Here is a 17,950-nt window from a genome sequence, read left to right as displayed (position 1 = left end):
AAACACACCTGCCTTTAATTTTCAAGTTATCCTGAAGACCTTAATTGTTTGCTTCAGGTGTGTTTGATAGATTAGGGTTGGAGATGAACTGTGCAGGACCATAGAGTGCAGGACAGTCGATCGGCAGGAGCAGGATTGGACACCCCTGGCTTAGATGGTGACCTTCATGATTTATAATGCAGAAAAGATAACGCATTTTGTGACCCCAGCATTTAAATCATGTTTTACCAATAACTGTAAAAAAAGTTTTGTACAACGCCTAAATCATTATAAGTCTAATGAAATAAAGTGCTGTATATAATATGGGGTTCCATTTGTGGCAAAAATGAGTCAACTGCTTTGTGCCATACATTTGTCCTGGTCAACAGTCACTTGCTGGGGAAGTACATGTAAGTCAAATCTGTGCAGATTTAGTGCAAACACTCATGAGTCATCATAATATATTAAATACAACGTATTGCACAGAATCTGCGCATATCTGGCTTACTTGAACACACACGTCCCTAGCAACAAATAACAGCGCACTTGTTCATTTGCACTGAAACAGTAGCGGAGATTAAAAAGTGTTTGGTTAACAGAAAATAAATTGTTATTTTCCGACATCGTAATTTTTTGGTGTTCTTTGTACTGTATTGATCTGCCCACCTAAAACACATTTTTGGTGAAAAGGATGAGGAACTTGTGATATATATAGGCCTACATATCTCGTATATATACAAGATTATATATATATATAATTATTTTTTTTATTTTTTTTGTGGCTAGCAGAGGTTCTAAATGGCCGGTAACTTAAATATTTTTTAGCCAAATTGGCCGGTGAGTGAAAAAGTTAATTTCAAACCCTGTTCATGTGTATGTTATGTATAGATTTGTTCTGTCATCTTGCTTTGTTGTCCTTATTGTTGTCCTGTTCTGTCGTCCTAACTGTTATAATGTCGTCAGTACTGTCATCCTGTTCTGTCCTCCTTACTGTTATCTTGCTCTGTTGTCCTTACTGTCATCTTGTTCTGTCGTCCTGTTCTGTTCCTGTTATCTTGTCATCATTAATGTCGTCTTAACTGTCTCTTGTTTTGTTCTGTCATCCTTGCTGGAGGTTTGAGTTTTTATCTTGCTCTGTTATCCTTACTATCATTTATGTATACTGTTTCAAATGTGTACAGACGCAGACCTCACGCAAAGCTGTCAAAATAAAAGCAAAGTAGGTTTACAAAAAAGCAAGTTTATAAAATAATTCCATTCATGTGAGAAGGTTATGAGAAGCAGGGGGATACTTCTAGCTCTTATAACAAGACGACAGTAAGGACGACAGAACAGGACGACAGTAATGATGACAAGATAACAGTTAGGCTGACAGAACAGGACGACAGTAAGGAAAACAAAGCAAGATGAAGAACAAATCGACATAAACAAAGAACATACACATGAACATATAATAATTTATCTTAACAACTAGGCATTGACTGTTGACATGGACAAATGTACAAAGCACAAAGCAGTCGACTCATTTTTGGCAAAAATGGAACCCCATATATTTATAGAGAACAGTTTTCTGTAAATGACTAGTGACCATATCGGCCCCCTCTCCCTCTGTTCGGCTCTACTATGCTGTTCTGATCTTGAATTCCTCACCCTCTTACCGGAATGACCGAAATGATTGGACAGAAATAGCCCTGCCGCAATCTCACGCCAAGGCAGACATGGTCAGCCATTGGATACTACATATCGGCAACACTCTGCTTTTCTCTTTAAGTTGATTCATAAGTTACTATGTTTGACTTTGTGCTTGGCTGCAATTCTGAATACATCTGTTCATATAAACAGTTAAAAAAACATGTCACTGCTTAACTATGGGCCATGCAGGCTGCATTTCCAGGCAAATGTTTCCACAAGAACGGATGTTTCATCTATCTATCTATCTATCTATCTATCTATCTATCTATCTGTCTGTCTGTCTGTCTGTCTGTCTGTCTGTCTGTCTGTCTGTCTGTCTGTCTGTCTGTCTGTCTGTCTGTCTGTCTGTCTGTCTGTCTGTCTGTCTGTCTGTCTGTCTGTCTGTCTGTCTGTCTGTCTGTCTGTCTGTCTATCTATCTATCTATCTATCTATCTATCTATCTATCTATCTATCTATCTATCTATCTATCTATCTATCTATCTATCTATCTATCTATCTATCTATCTATCTATCTATCTATCTATCTATCTATCTATCTATCTATCTATCTATCTATCTATCTATCTATCTATCTATCTATCTATCTATCTATCTATCTATCTATCTATCTATCTATCTATCTATCTATCTATCTATCTATCTATCTATCTATCTATCTATCTATCTATCTATCTATCTATCTATCTATCTATCTATCTATCTATCTATCTATCTATCTATCTATCTATCTATCTATCTATCTATCTATCTATCTATCTATCTATCTATCTATCTATCTATCTATCTATCTATCTATCTATCTATCTATCTATCTATCTATCTATCTATCTATCTATCTATCTATCTATCTATCTATCTATCTATCTATCTATCTATCTATCTATCTATCTATCTATCTATCTATCTATCTATCTATCTATCTATCTATCTATCTATCTATCTATCTATCTATCTATCTATCTATCTATCTATCTATCTATCTATCTATCTATCTATCTATCTATCTATCTATCTATCTATCTATCTATCTATCTATCTATCTATCTATCTATCTATCTATCTATCTATCTATCTATCTATCTATCTATCTATCTATCTATCTATCTATCTATCTATCTATCTATCTATCTATCTATCTATCTATCTATCTATCTATCTATCTATCTATCTATCTATCTATCTATCTATCTATCTATCTATCTATCTATCTATCTATCTATCTATCTATCTATCTATCTATCTATCTATCTATCTATCTATCTATCTATCTATCTATCTATCTATCTATCTATCTATCTATCTATCTATCTATCTATCTATCTATCTATCTATCTATCTATCTATCTATCTATCTATCTATCTATCTATCTATCTATCTATCTATCTATCTATCTATCTATCTATCTATCTATCTATCTATCTATCTATCTATCTATCTATCTATCTATCTATCTATCTATCTATCTATCTATCTATCTATCTATCTATCTATCTATCTATCTATCTATCTATCTATCTATCTATCTATCTATCTATCTATCTATCTATCTATCTATCTATCTATCTATCTATCTATCTATCTATCTATCTATCTATCTATCTATCTATCTATCTATCTATCTATCTATCTATCTATCTATCTATCTATCTATCTATCTATCTATCTATCTATCTATCTATCTATCTATCTATCTATCTATCTATCTATCTATCTATCTATCTATCTATCTATCTATCTATCTATCTATCTATCTATCTATCTATCTATCTATCTATCTATCGTGGCCCTCCAGAAGCTGCTTTGGACATCCCTGCTTTATAGGAGAAGTTTGTATTTACTAGCTAATGATTATCTTCATAACTTTAAAGTTTTAAATAGGCCTACTTCTATTTTGAGTGTAATGTTTTAAAGGGATGGACATTTGGACATCATATGACATTCACATCATATGAAATAGAAGTCTGATAATTAATACTGTGGTTTCAGAAATTAAAGGTGAACTTAGTAAGTAGCCTATTTGTTTTCTTTTAGCTGCCTCTTATTATTCTAAAAGTAACAGTGGTGTTGAGATACTGACACTTATTGGCTCAGCGCTTGATGTCCCAGCAATGTTCTTTTAGCTCATGTTTATGTTTTTAAAGAGGCTAATTTACTATATAAAGAAAACTATGTACATTGCATGCCACCAATGACCGTGTAATGCCAATATGGCCACTGCCATGAGAGGGCAACCCGCTCCATGTAGAATAAAGATGTTCTCTTTAATCCTGCTTTAATTACATTTTTCAATATCATATTTGTTTTTTATGTTTTTTTCTCTCTCTCTTTTTTTTTTTTACTTGTGTAAAAATAATACATTATTTAGCAAAAGTTGGTGAGTACTGCATCTTTCACCTCACAAATACTGTGTATTTGTTTCTCAAATTGTTCATCTTGACTCAGGACTTTACAGGAATCCCCAAATGTGCTGCATACGCAGATCGGAACAGGTCAGGAGGTGCACTGCAGATGATAGCCTACTGACTGAAAAACCAACGGTCGCTCATGTCTTCACCATAGTTATCCTATGCTCCACGTCATTTATGAGAATTGGCTATCAAGACACGTCAGCCGTGGACATTACATCATAGCTAGTTAATTTCTCCGTGCCATTTGCGCCGCATGAAGAACAGCTGATACTCGCGCGAGCGTTTCTCAGCAAGACCTGACAAGAGGCAACGGACCACCATAAACTGGAGCTCGACTCCCTGGGATTAAGGTATAATGTTGTTTAGTTGTTATTATTTGTAACAATTCGTAACGTAATTTATTAACCAATTTCGGCGTTTTGGGGCGCATATTGGTGCATTAATATGCGCGTTTCATAGGCAAATAACACTTTTAGAACTCTAGCGTTCACATAGAGGCGTTCATATTCTTTTCTACCACAGACATTATATAGACATTCAATTCTATAGAATAATCATACGTTTGATGATTCAAAATGTAAAAAGTTGATTATAAAACAAAAGTTTTAGGGTTATGATTGTAGTAATGTTCTTTATATAACATATAAGATTAGCTGAGAATGGTTTTCATTCATTTTTGATTGATTTAACTGTAATTTGTGGTATTGGTTGGGTGGGGCTGTGTGAATGTCTATCTCAGACCTTGGATGTATTCCTGACTCAGACCAAACAGAGAGACATGCCTATTTTTGGACTTCACTGACTCACATTTACAATTTTAAACAGTACTGCTAAAAGGTGCCTGTGCTTTTTAAATGTATTTTATGAAAGTTTGCTGAATCAGAGTGCAAAATCAATAATGACACATGAGAAGAAGCTTGATATTTCATGATTTATCATTGTACAGTAACTGCTCCTCCTGATGTTTTGTGCACAAGTTTGACATATAACAGAGAATAAAATTTCCAGTGAGCTGCAGACTGAACGTTTTCCATCACTGAAAGTTCCCTGTTCTTTATTTGCTTGATTATGTAGTGAAAGAGAGCATGGTGTAAGTTCAGAGGGTGGAGCCGTGAGTATCCTGTGGAAAATGTGGCTTTTCCGTTAGCATTTTATCCTATAGGAAGTAGAAATGGTCTGAATTAGGGGGAAATCATTTTTAGAACGTTCTTATGTGACTAAACAGGTTACAGGTTAACTAAACTTAACTCAAAGTTAACCTATGGAAACATCCATAGACGGTTTGCTTCTGCAGCAATGTATTTTCATTTCAAATGTTATTTACACTGCAAATAGAGGACATTAGATAATTTAAGTTTCCACTGTGGCTTATAATATACATAACTCAGAAACAGAGGATTCTGAAAGAAATAAACATCCAAAAAAGGACATTGCTTTTTTGTCTTAAATTATACAGAAGCTATAAGGAAAGGCTAACATGTTTCTTCTTAATTCTCTCTCCAGGTTCAAGATTATCATTCCATTGGCAACTAGGAACTGATCAAACATGGGCAAAGTACGTTTAAATTTCTACATCACTGTGTCTTCTTGCTTTATGCAATGCTTGCAATTTGATAATTATGTGCAATTTGCATTTTGTCATGTAGCAAGAAAGAATAGCCACAAAGACATGACCTCTGCCTCCTTTCTCATTGTAGTCATTCTCGTTTTCCATCTATTGTCGTTCAGGGAGTGTAGAATGTCAGAGTTTTCTTAATGAAATCTTAGAGGTCAATGAATTGCTCATTAAAAAATTAGATATGCTGAGAACACCACTATACCGCATGTAGACCTGTGCTAAGTGATCATTTTTTTTCATTTTTTTTTTCATTTTTTGAAACAATATCTTGTTTAGATATCATTTTAGATACCTTGAAATGTATAGTAGCCAATCTATTATTAAAGCACACTAATAATTTATAAAACATTAGTGCATCGCTATTGTTTTTCAAAGGATTAGGGATTTGAATAAACCTCTAACCCTAACCTTGTTTGTGGTGTGCACATAAATACCTCAAATTATCTTGTCGAGGAAAGGTGAGCTATTACTTGAGCTGTCTTTTAAGTGCTCAGAATTTTCAAATCTAGGCACCAGAATATTAAAGAGATTTGGGGGTGTTGTTTTATGACCTAATCACCTAGCACCCTAAAAACTGCATAGCAATACCCTAGTAAGCAATAATAACATGCAATCACATTTTCTTCAGAAAATCTATTTTATCCTGTTGTGTTTTATATACATTTATAAGTTATATTTCACTATTTTCTTGTTTGCAATATTTACAAAACTTTCAATGACATCTTAGATATTTCCTGAAAGAAAAAAACTGGCTTGCCACAACACCGGAGGACTATATAATATTATAATATTATATATAATATTATAAAAGTGTGCCTGGCTGGATGTTAGTCTGTTGAGGTCAGTGTTGCTAGGGGTCTGTTGCTGCAGACGTGGAAGCCCACAGCTGCTGTGTTGAAGGATATCTGCAGGACAGGCCTTGAGCATGTGCAGAGAAGCATGAGGGGGAGGACACTGGATCTGTGCCCTTTTATACTGAGACACGTCAGCAAGACCAGTGTTACGGTGAATACATGTAGGTAGACAGTGAGTACAGAGGAGCTTTGTCAGATGTGAGGTCTCGCAGCTTTCTGAAGGGGAACGACATCCTGTAGATTCAATAGGGTTGAAAGTGTAAGGTTACAGACTTTTAAGTCGGATGCAAGCTTTTTGTCTCTCTCTCTGTCACACAAACTGCCCTTTGCTGCTGACCATAACACACAACTGCTGCACTGACAGGTGTCAGCTGTCCATGCTATAATCCCGCCTGAGCCTCTGAGTTTGAGAGGGAGAGTCTGATTGTTGGTGTAATATTTTATTTTGGGATTATATAAACATTTGTAGGCTGTCCCACCCAAATTTTTTTTTAGTTCAGTGTAATGCGTGTGACTGTAATGCTCATGTAAATGCTCTCTAAAAAGAACATTTCTGTATTTTCTTTTGTTTTTCAGTAAAAATGTCCAAACATCCTTTAAACAATACTTTTTTTTCTTTTTTTTTTACTTTAGATGCAAAGTTGTAAAATAATACATTTCATTTTTATATATATATATATATATATATATATATATATATATAAATCTTTATATTTAGTTTTTTTTAAATCCTTGTTTATGCATAAACCTCCTCCATTTATGTTTAAAACAAAAAAAATGCTTATAATGCTAATAATTAAAAATATATCTTTGAATGACAGCTTGGTCTGCATTTTCAGGTTTTGTGATTCATAGGGTTTGAGAAGATTCATCTGTCATTTTGTCCATCACCTTTCATTAAAAACAACAACTAAACATCTATATTTTTTGTCTTAGGGATTCAGAGGTACAATTGTAGATCACCCTGACTTTGATGCAGGCAGTGACGCAGAGGCCCTCTATAATGCCATGAAAGGCTTTGGTGAGTGCCAGGACTCCTCATCTATAGATGTGTAATATGTAGCTAGTGGCTGCTGGGATATTTCTATAATGAATCAATGAAATGATTCTCTCTTGTGTCACAGGAAGTGACAAGGATGCCATCTTAGACCTGATTACCTCACGAAGCAATGCCCAGAGGCAGGATATCCGCACTGCCTACAAATCACAATATGGGAAGGTACTGGAAAATCTCCAGCAAGCATTTAATAAATGGATAAATGGCTTATAGATAAAATGTGCTTTATCAAAATTACATTTCAGGATTTAATTGATGACCTGAAATACGAGCTGACTGGGAAGTTTGAACGTCTGATTGTGGGTTTGATGAGACCTCCTGCTTATCATGATGCCAAAGAAATCAAGGATGCCATTAAGGTATATACGAATGTAGATTCTGTGTGAATTTGAGACCTTCAATTAAAATGTGCTGTGCTTGGCTGATGTAATTGCACTAAAATGTACTACTGAAATGCAGGACTTGCTCAGATAATTGTAGATATGTTATGCTGTATTTTTTTCAAGTTGGCATTTATATTTTCTGAAAATATTGCTGGTTGCTGATATATGGTCTTGACTTAGACATCTGCCAATCAGCTAAACAGAACACAATAGACAGAGTATTCCCAAACATTCTCTAAGCATCAAGACCTATTACAATATCAGCAATAGTAGTTTCTCTGTGTTATTTACTGCATGTTTTGTCCTGTGAATCTATTTTGCCATGGCTATATAGGATTCGGTAAGTGATTTTCCTTAATTAATTAAATGATGATGGTTAGCTCTTTACTTTGGGAGTGTTAACTATTTCATGATTTTATGGCTGTGAAAAATCACAAATAATTCAGTAATTTGGGACTTTAATAATAGAAAACATTCTACATTGACAAACAAAGAAGAAATGTCTGACTGTCCCTTTGGAAAATAAATAAACGATTTATTAATAATACATGTATAACCTGCTTAGCTTTGACTCTTAATGGGAAGTTTACACTTAAATTGCTGTTTATAATTTTTTCTGCAAATAAGAGACTGCATGATTTGAAAAACTTTTGCAATACTGACACTATATGACAAAATAATCATTCTTCTCTCATTTGTACTGTAATTTCACTGTGTCACTCAAGGAACTGCACTCATTTCCATATGGATAATTATACTAGCTGACTGCCCAATATATAATAATATATAATAATATCCCTTCAAATTAAAGAAACTGAATATGTGATTTGTGTTCAGAAATTGACTTGCTTGTTGTGCTATAAAGGGAGCAGGAACAGATGAGAAATGTTTGATTGAAATCCTCGCTTCAAGAACCAATGAGCAGATTCATAATCTGGTGGCAGCATACAAAGATGGTGAGCTATTTTTTTTTTTTTTTTTACACAAGTCAACAAGAATCCCAATATTCTTCTGAACTGAAGCAAAGCCTGACTATGTGTTTGTGTTCACAGCATATGGTAGAGACATTGAAGAGAGCATTATAGGGGACACATCTGGACATTTTAGGAAGATGCTGGTTGTTTTGCTTCAGGTCAGTGAAATATTTTATGTTGATTTATGATAATATAGCAAACCTGCAGCCCAATGTTTAGTCAGTTTATGATTTTCCTTTTTCTGATTTTTCAGGAATGTTTTTTCATACTGAGACATTCAATTTCCCTAGTGAAAAATAAATATACTAAAATGTATTTGAAATACATTTTTAAATGCTAAGTATACATATTTTATGTACTTAATATAAATACCCTGCAATTGTATTTTAGGTATACTGAATTGGTATGCTTAAAGTCTGCTAAATTGGAACTAATTTTGTACTTAATGCACTTTAGTCATCCAGAAGGAGTGCTGAAGTTCAATTAAAGTTATACTTATATTTGATTGTGTTAAAGTGGAACTATTGCAAGTATACTTTAGATACACTTTAAATATCTTGCATTTAAAGACTTATATTATACAGAGATTATTATTATTAAGAAATATGCATTGTGCAATAAAGTAAAATAATTGTAATTATATCAGTAAGTCTCAAGTGACATGTCAGTAAATATGTTAATGGTTTGTAGTATACTTAGTATGAAATAAATGTATTTTAAATACATTTTTCCACTAGGGTTACAATGAAATTGCCTTTATTATGGTCTACTTTTTGTTTCTGTTTAATAAAGGTGATTTTCTTGTTTCACAGGGGACCAGAGAGGAAGATGATGTTGTTAGTGAAGATCTTGTGGAGCAAGATGCTCAAGTGAGTGTGACTGATGTTGAATTATACTACAAATCAATATTACATTGATTCTTATTGGTCAGTTGTGGCCTTCTGGCCTTCAAATATATTTTCATAATGAATGTACAGTGTAAAACGTTGCAGTCTCTTTCTTCTCACATAAAATAATAAAATCTCAACTGAATATTCCATGCCAATTTACTTATTTAACTCTTCATTGCATAAGAGCAACAGGAAAACAATTGAGTATACTAGTTTGCCCTACCATACAACTTAACAAGTGTGTTTTTGACCTCTTGACTTGCATCTTGAAAGAATGTTTGTGCGTAATCTCATCGTAGGACCTGTATGATGCAGGAGAGGCACAGTGGGGCACAGACGAGGCCAAATTCATCATGCTGCTGGGAAACCGTAGTGTGACCCATTTGCAGTTGGGTATGAGAGCCGCAGCCACACACTGGACACAGAGATTTCTGCTGACTAACACCCCTCCTCCACTGCACAATCTCTCTCTGTGTGTCTGTAACACTCCACACTGCACCGCCGATTAGATTTGACCATCAGGTTGCTGCTTTTAATAATATAAAAGAGAGTTTGTAATGCAACAGACAAAACCACTGTGCAATGACCTAAAGGATGAGTGATTATGATTTTTAATACATTTTAATTATTAATGGTTAAGGATTACCCAATGTAACATGGATCAATTCTGTATGACATAACAGAACAAACAAAAAATTGTGTTTTTCAGTATTTGATGAATACCATAAAATTGCTGAGAAATCCATTGAGGACAGTATTAAAAGCGAGCTCTCCGGAGACTTCGAAAGACTGATGCTGGCTGTTGGTATGCTTTGGCTCCTTGCAATCAATTCCTGAACACAATACATTTTCACTTCTTTTTCACTAACTTTTCGCTATTTGATATATCTTCCACAGTTCAGTGCATCTGGAGTAAGCCTATGTTCTTTGCCAGACGCCTTTACAAATCCATGAAGGTTGTGTTAGCCTTGTTATAATGAATTCTAATGGAGTAAAAGCACAATTCTCAAGGTTTTAGTCAATCCTTTTGTTTGCCCATCTGTCTGTAGGGTCTGGGCACAGCTGACAACACTCTGATCCGCATTATGGTCTCCCGTGCTGAGATTGACATGCTGGACATCAGAGAGTGCTTCAGACTGCGCTATGAGAAGTCTCTGTACAACATGATTCAGGTGCCTAAACACCAACAAAACAGAATCCAGACTTTTCTTGATTCTGTCAACACACATTTATTATCATTTGAAATCATTTCCAATTGTGTCGTTGAGGTTTTCCTCTATGATTTGCAATTGTCGTTCATTATATAGTTTTACATAAAATGTGGTTTATTCATGTGTTACACTTGCACACAGTGGACATGTTGTCTGTGTACATAAATAAAAGATAAATAATATATTGTGAACCCCAACAGGATGACACATCTGGGGAGTACAAACGCACCCTGCTGAAACTGTGTGGAGGAGATGATGAGTAAGCATTTTTCAGGTCTTAAAGTGTGTCTTTTTTTTTAAATGTTACAAAACCCAGCTGTATATGCAGACAACTATAACTAAGTCTTTAGAAGTCTGATTCTCTGCCCCCCCCCCCCAAAAAAACACTTCAACTTTTAACTATGAGGAGTCTAGGACTAGGATAAAAGAGCCTCTAAATAAGTTTTGCAGTAATAATTAGCAGTCAGTAGAGGGAGACATTAATCCATTATAAAATAGGACAACACACCATTCAAAACTTTGAGGTCAGTACGTTTTTTTAAAGATGTTTTTGAAAGAAGTCTCTTATGCTGCATTTATTTGATGAAAAATACATTAAAAACAGTAACATTGTGAAATATTATTACAATGTATTTGAATATATAAAATGTAATTTATTCCTGTGATGGCAAACATGAATTTTCAGCATCATTACTCCGGTCTTCAGTGTCATGATGTGTTGATTTGGTGCTCAAGAAACATTTCTTATCATTATCACAGTTGAAAACAGCTTCACATTTTTGTGGAAATTGTCATACATTTCTGTCAGGATTCTTTGATGAATAGAATGTTCAAAAGAGCAGCATTTATTTGAAACAGAAGTCTTTTCTTACTGACCCCAAACTTTAAAAAAGTGGGGTATTTATATACCTCCGTATTTACAAACTATATTACATAATTTAGATGTATTTGCAGATTTCAATGAGCCAGGGCCATGAGATCAAGAATTGAAGCTTGTCAAGCTCTCATTCCCTCATGTGAAGTTTGAATGTGAAGAATGTGAAGTTTTTGTCAAGCCCTCAATCCACACATTGTTATTTTGTCAGCAAAAAAGTTTAAAGAGCTGTTTGTTTCTCAGTATGGCAGGAGAGTTCTTCCCAGAGGCTGCACAGATTGCCTACAAGATGTGGGAAATCAGCGCCACGACCAAAGTCCAGGTCGGTGTCACCCACGTTTTCTCTCAGCGGCATTCATCATATTACCCTCTGCTCCGGCCAAGCTAGAGTTGATAACTGTGTCATGCACCCTAAGCATACAGTGGAGCTTTTGTCTGTGCACAGATAGCATCCGAATGCTGCTCAATTTGCTAATCAGAGTCTTGATTCACTGCCAGTTCCTGTGACACCTTTCAGTCTGTGTCACTCACACCATCCTACGGATCTCAGTGTGTCCGCATGTGTGTTTATGCTGGAGTGATGTTGCTGTGATCATTTATAAATGACAAGATGAAACAAAAGGAAAATGACTGAAGCTAATATTTTGCTAATGCGAGTCTGATTAAAGAGTGTGTATGTCTTTTCTATCTATCTCTAGTTAAGAGGAACTGTGCGACCATATCAAAATTTTGACCCTGCGAGTGATGCGCAAGCTCTGAGAAAAGCAATGAAAGGTTTTGGTGCGTAAAAACACAGTTTGATAAGGTCGATAGCATGAATTAGCCAAAGATACTAAGACTAGCAAAAATAATGAATGATTTTTATTTTATTTTTCAGGCACAGATGAAGAGACAATTATTGACATTGTGGCACATAGGAGCAATGAACAGAGACAGGAGATCAGACAGACTTTCAAATCTCTTTTGGGACGGGTAAGACACTGTCCTGCCCAGTTTTGCAACTGTTCCCAATCGGACAGAGTATTTTACTGTAGTTAGAAAATATTTAGCATTTTGCTGACTTATAAAGTTGTTTTCATTAGGATCTCATGGCTGACCTAAAATCAGAACTGTCCAAAAACCTCCAAAGACTCATTCTTGGTCTCATGATGACCCCAGCAGAGTTTGACGCCAAGATGATGAAGAAAGCCATGGAGGTACACAGAATAATTTGTGACGGCACTATGGAACCAAGCCAAAATCTTATTTGAGTCATAGAAAAGGCTGTTTCATCATTTAAGCAGATCGACCTTGTTTTTGTTATTCAACTTCTGTGTTCATTTGTTCACTGGGGGTCAGTGACCTGTCCAAACTAGAGCAGAGGTAATAGTCTTTTCTCTACAAGGACTGTTTGTTTGTGGATGTGTCTTTCATGTTGAGTTTTACTGTGTTGATAAAGAAATGTAGTTAACAGGTATGCAACATGCATATTATTTTAGCCTTATTTACTTTAAGCATTTTCCTATGAAATAACTTTGTTTGTGCTAAAAATGTATGTATTTTCCAATTTTTAATAGGGCGCCGGGACTGATGAACATGCGTTGATTGAGATCCTGGTCACTAGAGGCAACCAGGAGATTCAGGAGATGTGTTCTGCCTATAAGAATGGTAAATAAAATCCTGGCTGTAGATTGAATAATGTGTCCAGCAGGTGGCGCCATTTATCTAGGCTAAACACTGACAAAAGATCTGTGTAATGGGGCATTTACTATGATTATTTACAGACAGGATATACATCGCGTTATGTCTACCATACCCATGTATTTTAATTTTCTACTTCATAGCCTTTAAAAAAAGTTTGGAGGATGCCCTCGAGTCAGATACATCTGGGCATTTCAAAAGGATCCTGATCGCTTTGGCACAGGTACATCTACACAGTTCTCGCATCCAAACACTGACCCACAGTTCATACTTTTTGCTTTATAAACTCATATTTCACTGGTGTGTTTGTCAGGGAGCCCGCGAAGAGGGCCAAGCAGACATGGACAGGGCCTTGGAAGATGCCCAAGTAAGTGTGAAATACTTATAAAACGCTGTCAACTGTTGTTTGTTTACCAAGTATAAAGGTAATAGCAGAGTATTGTCATAAGATTTAATGTTTTCATCCCATGTAAGGAATTGGCAGATGCATGCAACGCAGACTCTGGTGACATGGAGGACAAGTTCATGAGTATCCTGTGCACAAGGAGTTTCCCTCATCTGAGGAAAGGTAATGCAAACACATGTTTGCTACTGATACTCACATGCTTATACATGTTTTCATGAACGCTTCAGCCAACATTTGCTATATCCCCTCCAGTGTTTCAGGAATTTGTGAGGTGCAGCAACAAAGATATCGAACAGATCATAAAGAAAGAGATGTCAGGAGATGTTAAAAATGCCATGTTTGCTATGGGTAAGAACTTTGTCAGTACAATGACTGAGCACCAGAAAAATAAATCACTAATAAATTACTTTGTTTTTTATTTAATTTTTTAATCATGTTATCATCAAATCAGAAATGTTTGCTCTTTTAATTCCAATGTAGGCTACTATCAAAAGTAGCCGATTTAATGGATGACGAGACAGTTCAATTATATGTTATGTTAAATTATATAATTAAATTGAATTATATATCAGTGTTATTTTAGTATTATATATTATTGTAGTATTTATTAATATTTTGATTTAGCTTTTGTTTTTATATTTTCAGTTTCCATTTTAGTTTTAAATTTTAAATTTAAATTTTCTTTTGTGCTTTTATCATTTTTAAGTTGTTCTAAAAATATTTCTATTTAGCCTTAATGTATTTTATTTCTGTTTTTAGTACTTAAACTTAAGCTTACAGTATTTTATTTGACCTAGTTGCCAAGGCAACATTTCAATTTTTTAAGTTTTTCTTCTAATACTTATACCCCAGGTTTCAGAGACAAGTTTTAAGCCTAGTCCCAGACTAAAATACTGAAAGCAACTTACACTGGCATATCTTAAAATATGTGAGTGCCATTGTTTTGTCTCAAGATGCACACCAGTAAAAAAAAATTCCAAGGTACGTCTATAAATGCTGAACTAAGCATTGAACTAAGGCCTAATCTGAGCCCTGTCTTTGAAACCAGGCCATAGTTTATTTTATTTCAACTAGAAACTATTACGACTAGAAAAGCTGCCGCTGCTATTCATCTTATATGTGAAGAGGCCATCTTAAAGTCTTAAAAATAATTAAACAACCTTTAGCGCAAAATCTTGACTAACATTATTAGAGGATCTAAAATGAGCCCTATAACAATTAGATCAGCAAAAGTCAAATTTATGATCACATGTTTTACACATTTGACACAAAAAGGATCATATGACTCCAGTCATCTGAAAAAAAGATCAATTACATGTTTGTATTTTCCAGTGCGAAGTGTGAAGAATCAGCCGTCTTACTTTGCTGACCGATTGTACAAAGCCATGAAGGTAAAAGTGCTTTGTTATGTCATACACTTCCCTCAACATCACTCTGTGAGCAGGAGGACATAGCAAAACCTTTACTCTGGGTGATGAATAAGAGACGTTGATTAAAAACATGCTCTACTGAAACATGTTTTATGGTCTTTTTGTGGGCTAAACACACTGATGTAAGGCAACAGTCATGTAGAACTCATCTGTTGACAGTATGTCTGTGCCAGCAATGGTTCTCAGACTTGATTATGAGTCACAGGACCTGTAATGAGCGTCTGCACTATTGCAGTCAGGCCAGAGTTTTCTAAGCGCTGTGACTTTCCCTGCAGGGCCTGGGAACAGACGACAGGGCTCTCATCCGTATCATGGTGTCCCGCTCCGAGATCGACCTCTTCAACATCCGCAAAGAGTTCAAGGACATCCATGAAGCCTCTTTGCACGAATTCATCCAGGTAGAGACGTTCGTTGTAAGTTGTGTGCTCCTTGTCAAATATACTGCATGCTTTTGTGCATGACTTACTGGTGTGATTGGAAGTTAGTGAATTTAAAGAGAGTTGTGTAGATATTGTGTTTTGTCTTACTGTAGGCGTTGTACATCCTCTTTTAGTTAAGTTGAGGGGAACAGAGTGCTTGACAGGTTCCTGCGGTGTACTTGCTCGACTCAGCTGTTTAGGAATTTCCCCTGCATGCTTGACTTCCTCTCAGTGTGCTGATTCTGATTGGTGGAAAGAGTGGAGACAGGAAGTGTTCAACAACAGGTCTATACTGGCTCTGTAGTCAAAATTCCCTTCACAGATCAACACTAATTTATACTTTTTATGCATTGTTTTTTGGGCTTATTATGTTACGTTACTTGTGCCATTATGCAAATAAACTAGGCGTAACAAAGCTAATGCATCATTTTAATGCAAATCATATTTAAAAAAAATATTTTTAGATGCGTGCAGTGTTAGATAAAGCATGCAGAGAACAAGTCTGTGTGTGTTTGTAAGCTGTGTGTCAAATGATTTCTGAATTAGATTTATTGTTTTGTAGAATTGCATGGTTTCGCTGCACTTTTCATTTGAATTTTCAAACTTTATTTCCATGGAAATGCACTTTAGGTTTTGAAGGAAACAAAATGTTCTGTCGATCTCACTGCTCGTATAGTTATTATGAAACTCTTTGCAATTATGTAATGTCATGAATTTCATAATGGCTTAATAGCATTATGCAACACTAAACTTTCATTGATATAATCATGTACGTTCTCCAACTAGGGTGTGTTTTGATGATTTATTCCAAAATTGGTCAAATGTTTGGTCTGACCAAATCGTATTATTTTTCTCAGGGCGACACATCAGGAGACTATCGTAAAACCCTTTTGATGCTCTGTGGAGGTGAGGACTAGAACACTGTTCGTCGTCCTGGATGTGTCACAGGATATTCACGCCTAGCAAACAGTGCGTTATGTTCCAGTCCGTTGTTTGTGAGATGCTAGTCAACATACAGCCTTTGTGCCCTCTGCTGCTGCCATGCCTCTGCCAAAGCTAGTGACCTATGCAAAAGCCACACCTTGTCCCATTTTCTGCAATCATGCACGAAACAATTTTTTTTTTACCGTTAAAAGCACTTTTTGTGGTTTTACTCTACTAGTGCTTTATTTGTTACCCAACACCCTGTTTAAATTGATCACCCCAGAAATAAAAAATGTGATCATGTTTTGATGTTGTGTTTTAATACCAAAAGTTACTTTAAATCTAATTCCAAATGTGATGTGTTTCTGATTTTTTTTTTTTTATAGAACTGGATTTCAAATGGTGACCCAACACCGCACCAACATTTTAATCATGCAAAAGTAATTAAAAATAAGATATTCTATAAAATGAATTACCAGCTAACAGGGAACGTTCTGACAAGGTTCTTTTTATAAGTTATGAACAAAAATTCTTCCAGTAATGTTAATAGATTGTGCGTTCAAAGTTATCTGGTCTTTAATAATGTTCAATGTTCAGACATTGAAAAACGTTCTTAAAACGTTAGCACAAGATCATTACATCGATCGTGGAACATTTTCTTTCCCTGAAACGTTGGAGGTTCGTCTAACATTTTTTGATTGTTAGTACATGTCTCAGAAAGTTTCGAAAACATTCACAAGTAACGTTCCCATAATGTTTGCAAAATGATAAAAATGGAATGTTCCCTTAACATTCGTATAACCAAGAAAAAAACGTTTTAAAACATATAAAAAACACAGGCGTTCAGAGAGAACATTCAGAAATAATGTGTTAACTTAATGGGAACGTTAGCACAAACGGTTTTAGAACATATTTTCGTTTGCTGGATTTAATGTTGTTTGGTGAATTCTGCGGACGAAATCCAGTCATTCCAGGCAATTCTGCGTGAGCGTGAAAAAATTTGTCACTCAAAGTCGCTACATTGACCAACATACAGTTGCTTAGTTTAAACGTTCAGTGTAAGTTGTGCTTCATACATTATTGCTACACTATTGACAATAGACAATGGACCTTTTTTTGCCCATGGAATTTCACTAATATGACCACACC

At 35.2% G+C, this 17,950-nt stretch overlaps 1 protein-coding gene across 4 annotated transcripts; it reads left to right on the top strand.

The window, feature by feature from the left end:
• The first annotated feature begins 3,871 nt into the window (after window positions 1-3,871).
• anxa6 (annexin A6) lies at window positions 3,872-17,104 on the top strand. 4 transcript variants are annotated; one of them, XM_084430406.1, is made up of 25 exons: window positions 3,872-4,431; window positions 5,585-5,636; window positions 7,490-7,574; window positions 7,678-7,772; window positions 7,856-7,969; window positions 8,859-8,949; window positions 9,046-9,125; window positions 9,780-9,836; window positions 10,157-10,250; window positions 10,567-10,662; window positions 10,755-10,813; window positions 10,907-11,029; window positions 11,269-11,327; window positions 12,186-12,264; window positions 12,641-12,722; window positions 12,820-12,914; window positions 13,025-13,138; window positions 13,499-13,589; window positions 13,766-13,845; window positions 13,936-13,989; window positions 14,097-14,190; window positions 14,281-14,376; window positions 15,361-15,419; window positions 15,734-15,856; window positions 16,735-17,104. In XM_084430406.1, the coding sequence occupies exons 2-25, from the start codon at window positions 5,628-5,630 to the stop codon at window positions 16,792-16,794; spliced, it is 1,989 nt and encodes a 662-aa protein (XP_084286532.1). In that variant the 5' UTR covers window positions 3,872-4,431; window positions 5,585-5,627; the 3' UTR covers window positions 16,795-17,104. The 4 variants fall into 4 exon arrangements, with proteins under 4 accessions (XP_084286532.1, XP_084286529.1, XP_084286530.1 ...); XM_084430403.1 differs by having other exon boundaries at window positions 4,109-4,431; window positions 7,856-7,981; window positions 15,734-15,871; XM_084430404.1 differs by having other exon boundaries at window positions 4,114-4,431; window positions 15,734-15,871.
• Window positions 17,105-17,950: the final 846 nt, after the last annotated feature.

The sequence above is a fragment of the Rutilus rutilus genome, assembly GCF_951802725.1.
Source record: "Rutilus rutilus genome assembly, chromosome: 14".
NCBI classification, from domain to species: Eukaryota; Metazoa; Chordata; class Actinopteri; order Cypriniformes; family Leuciscidae; genus Rutilus; species Rutilus rutilus.
The sequence above is the reverse complement of the archived record's forward strand: the minus strand, read 5'-3'. Positions and strand labels throughout refer to the sequence as shown.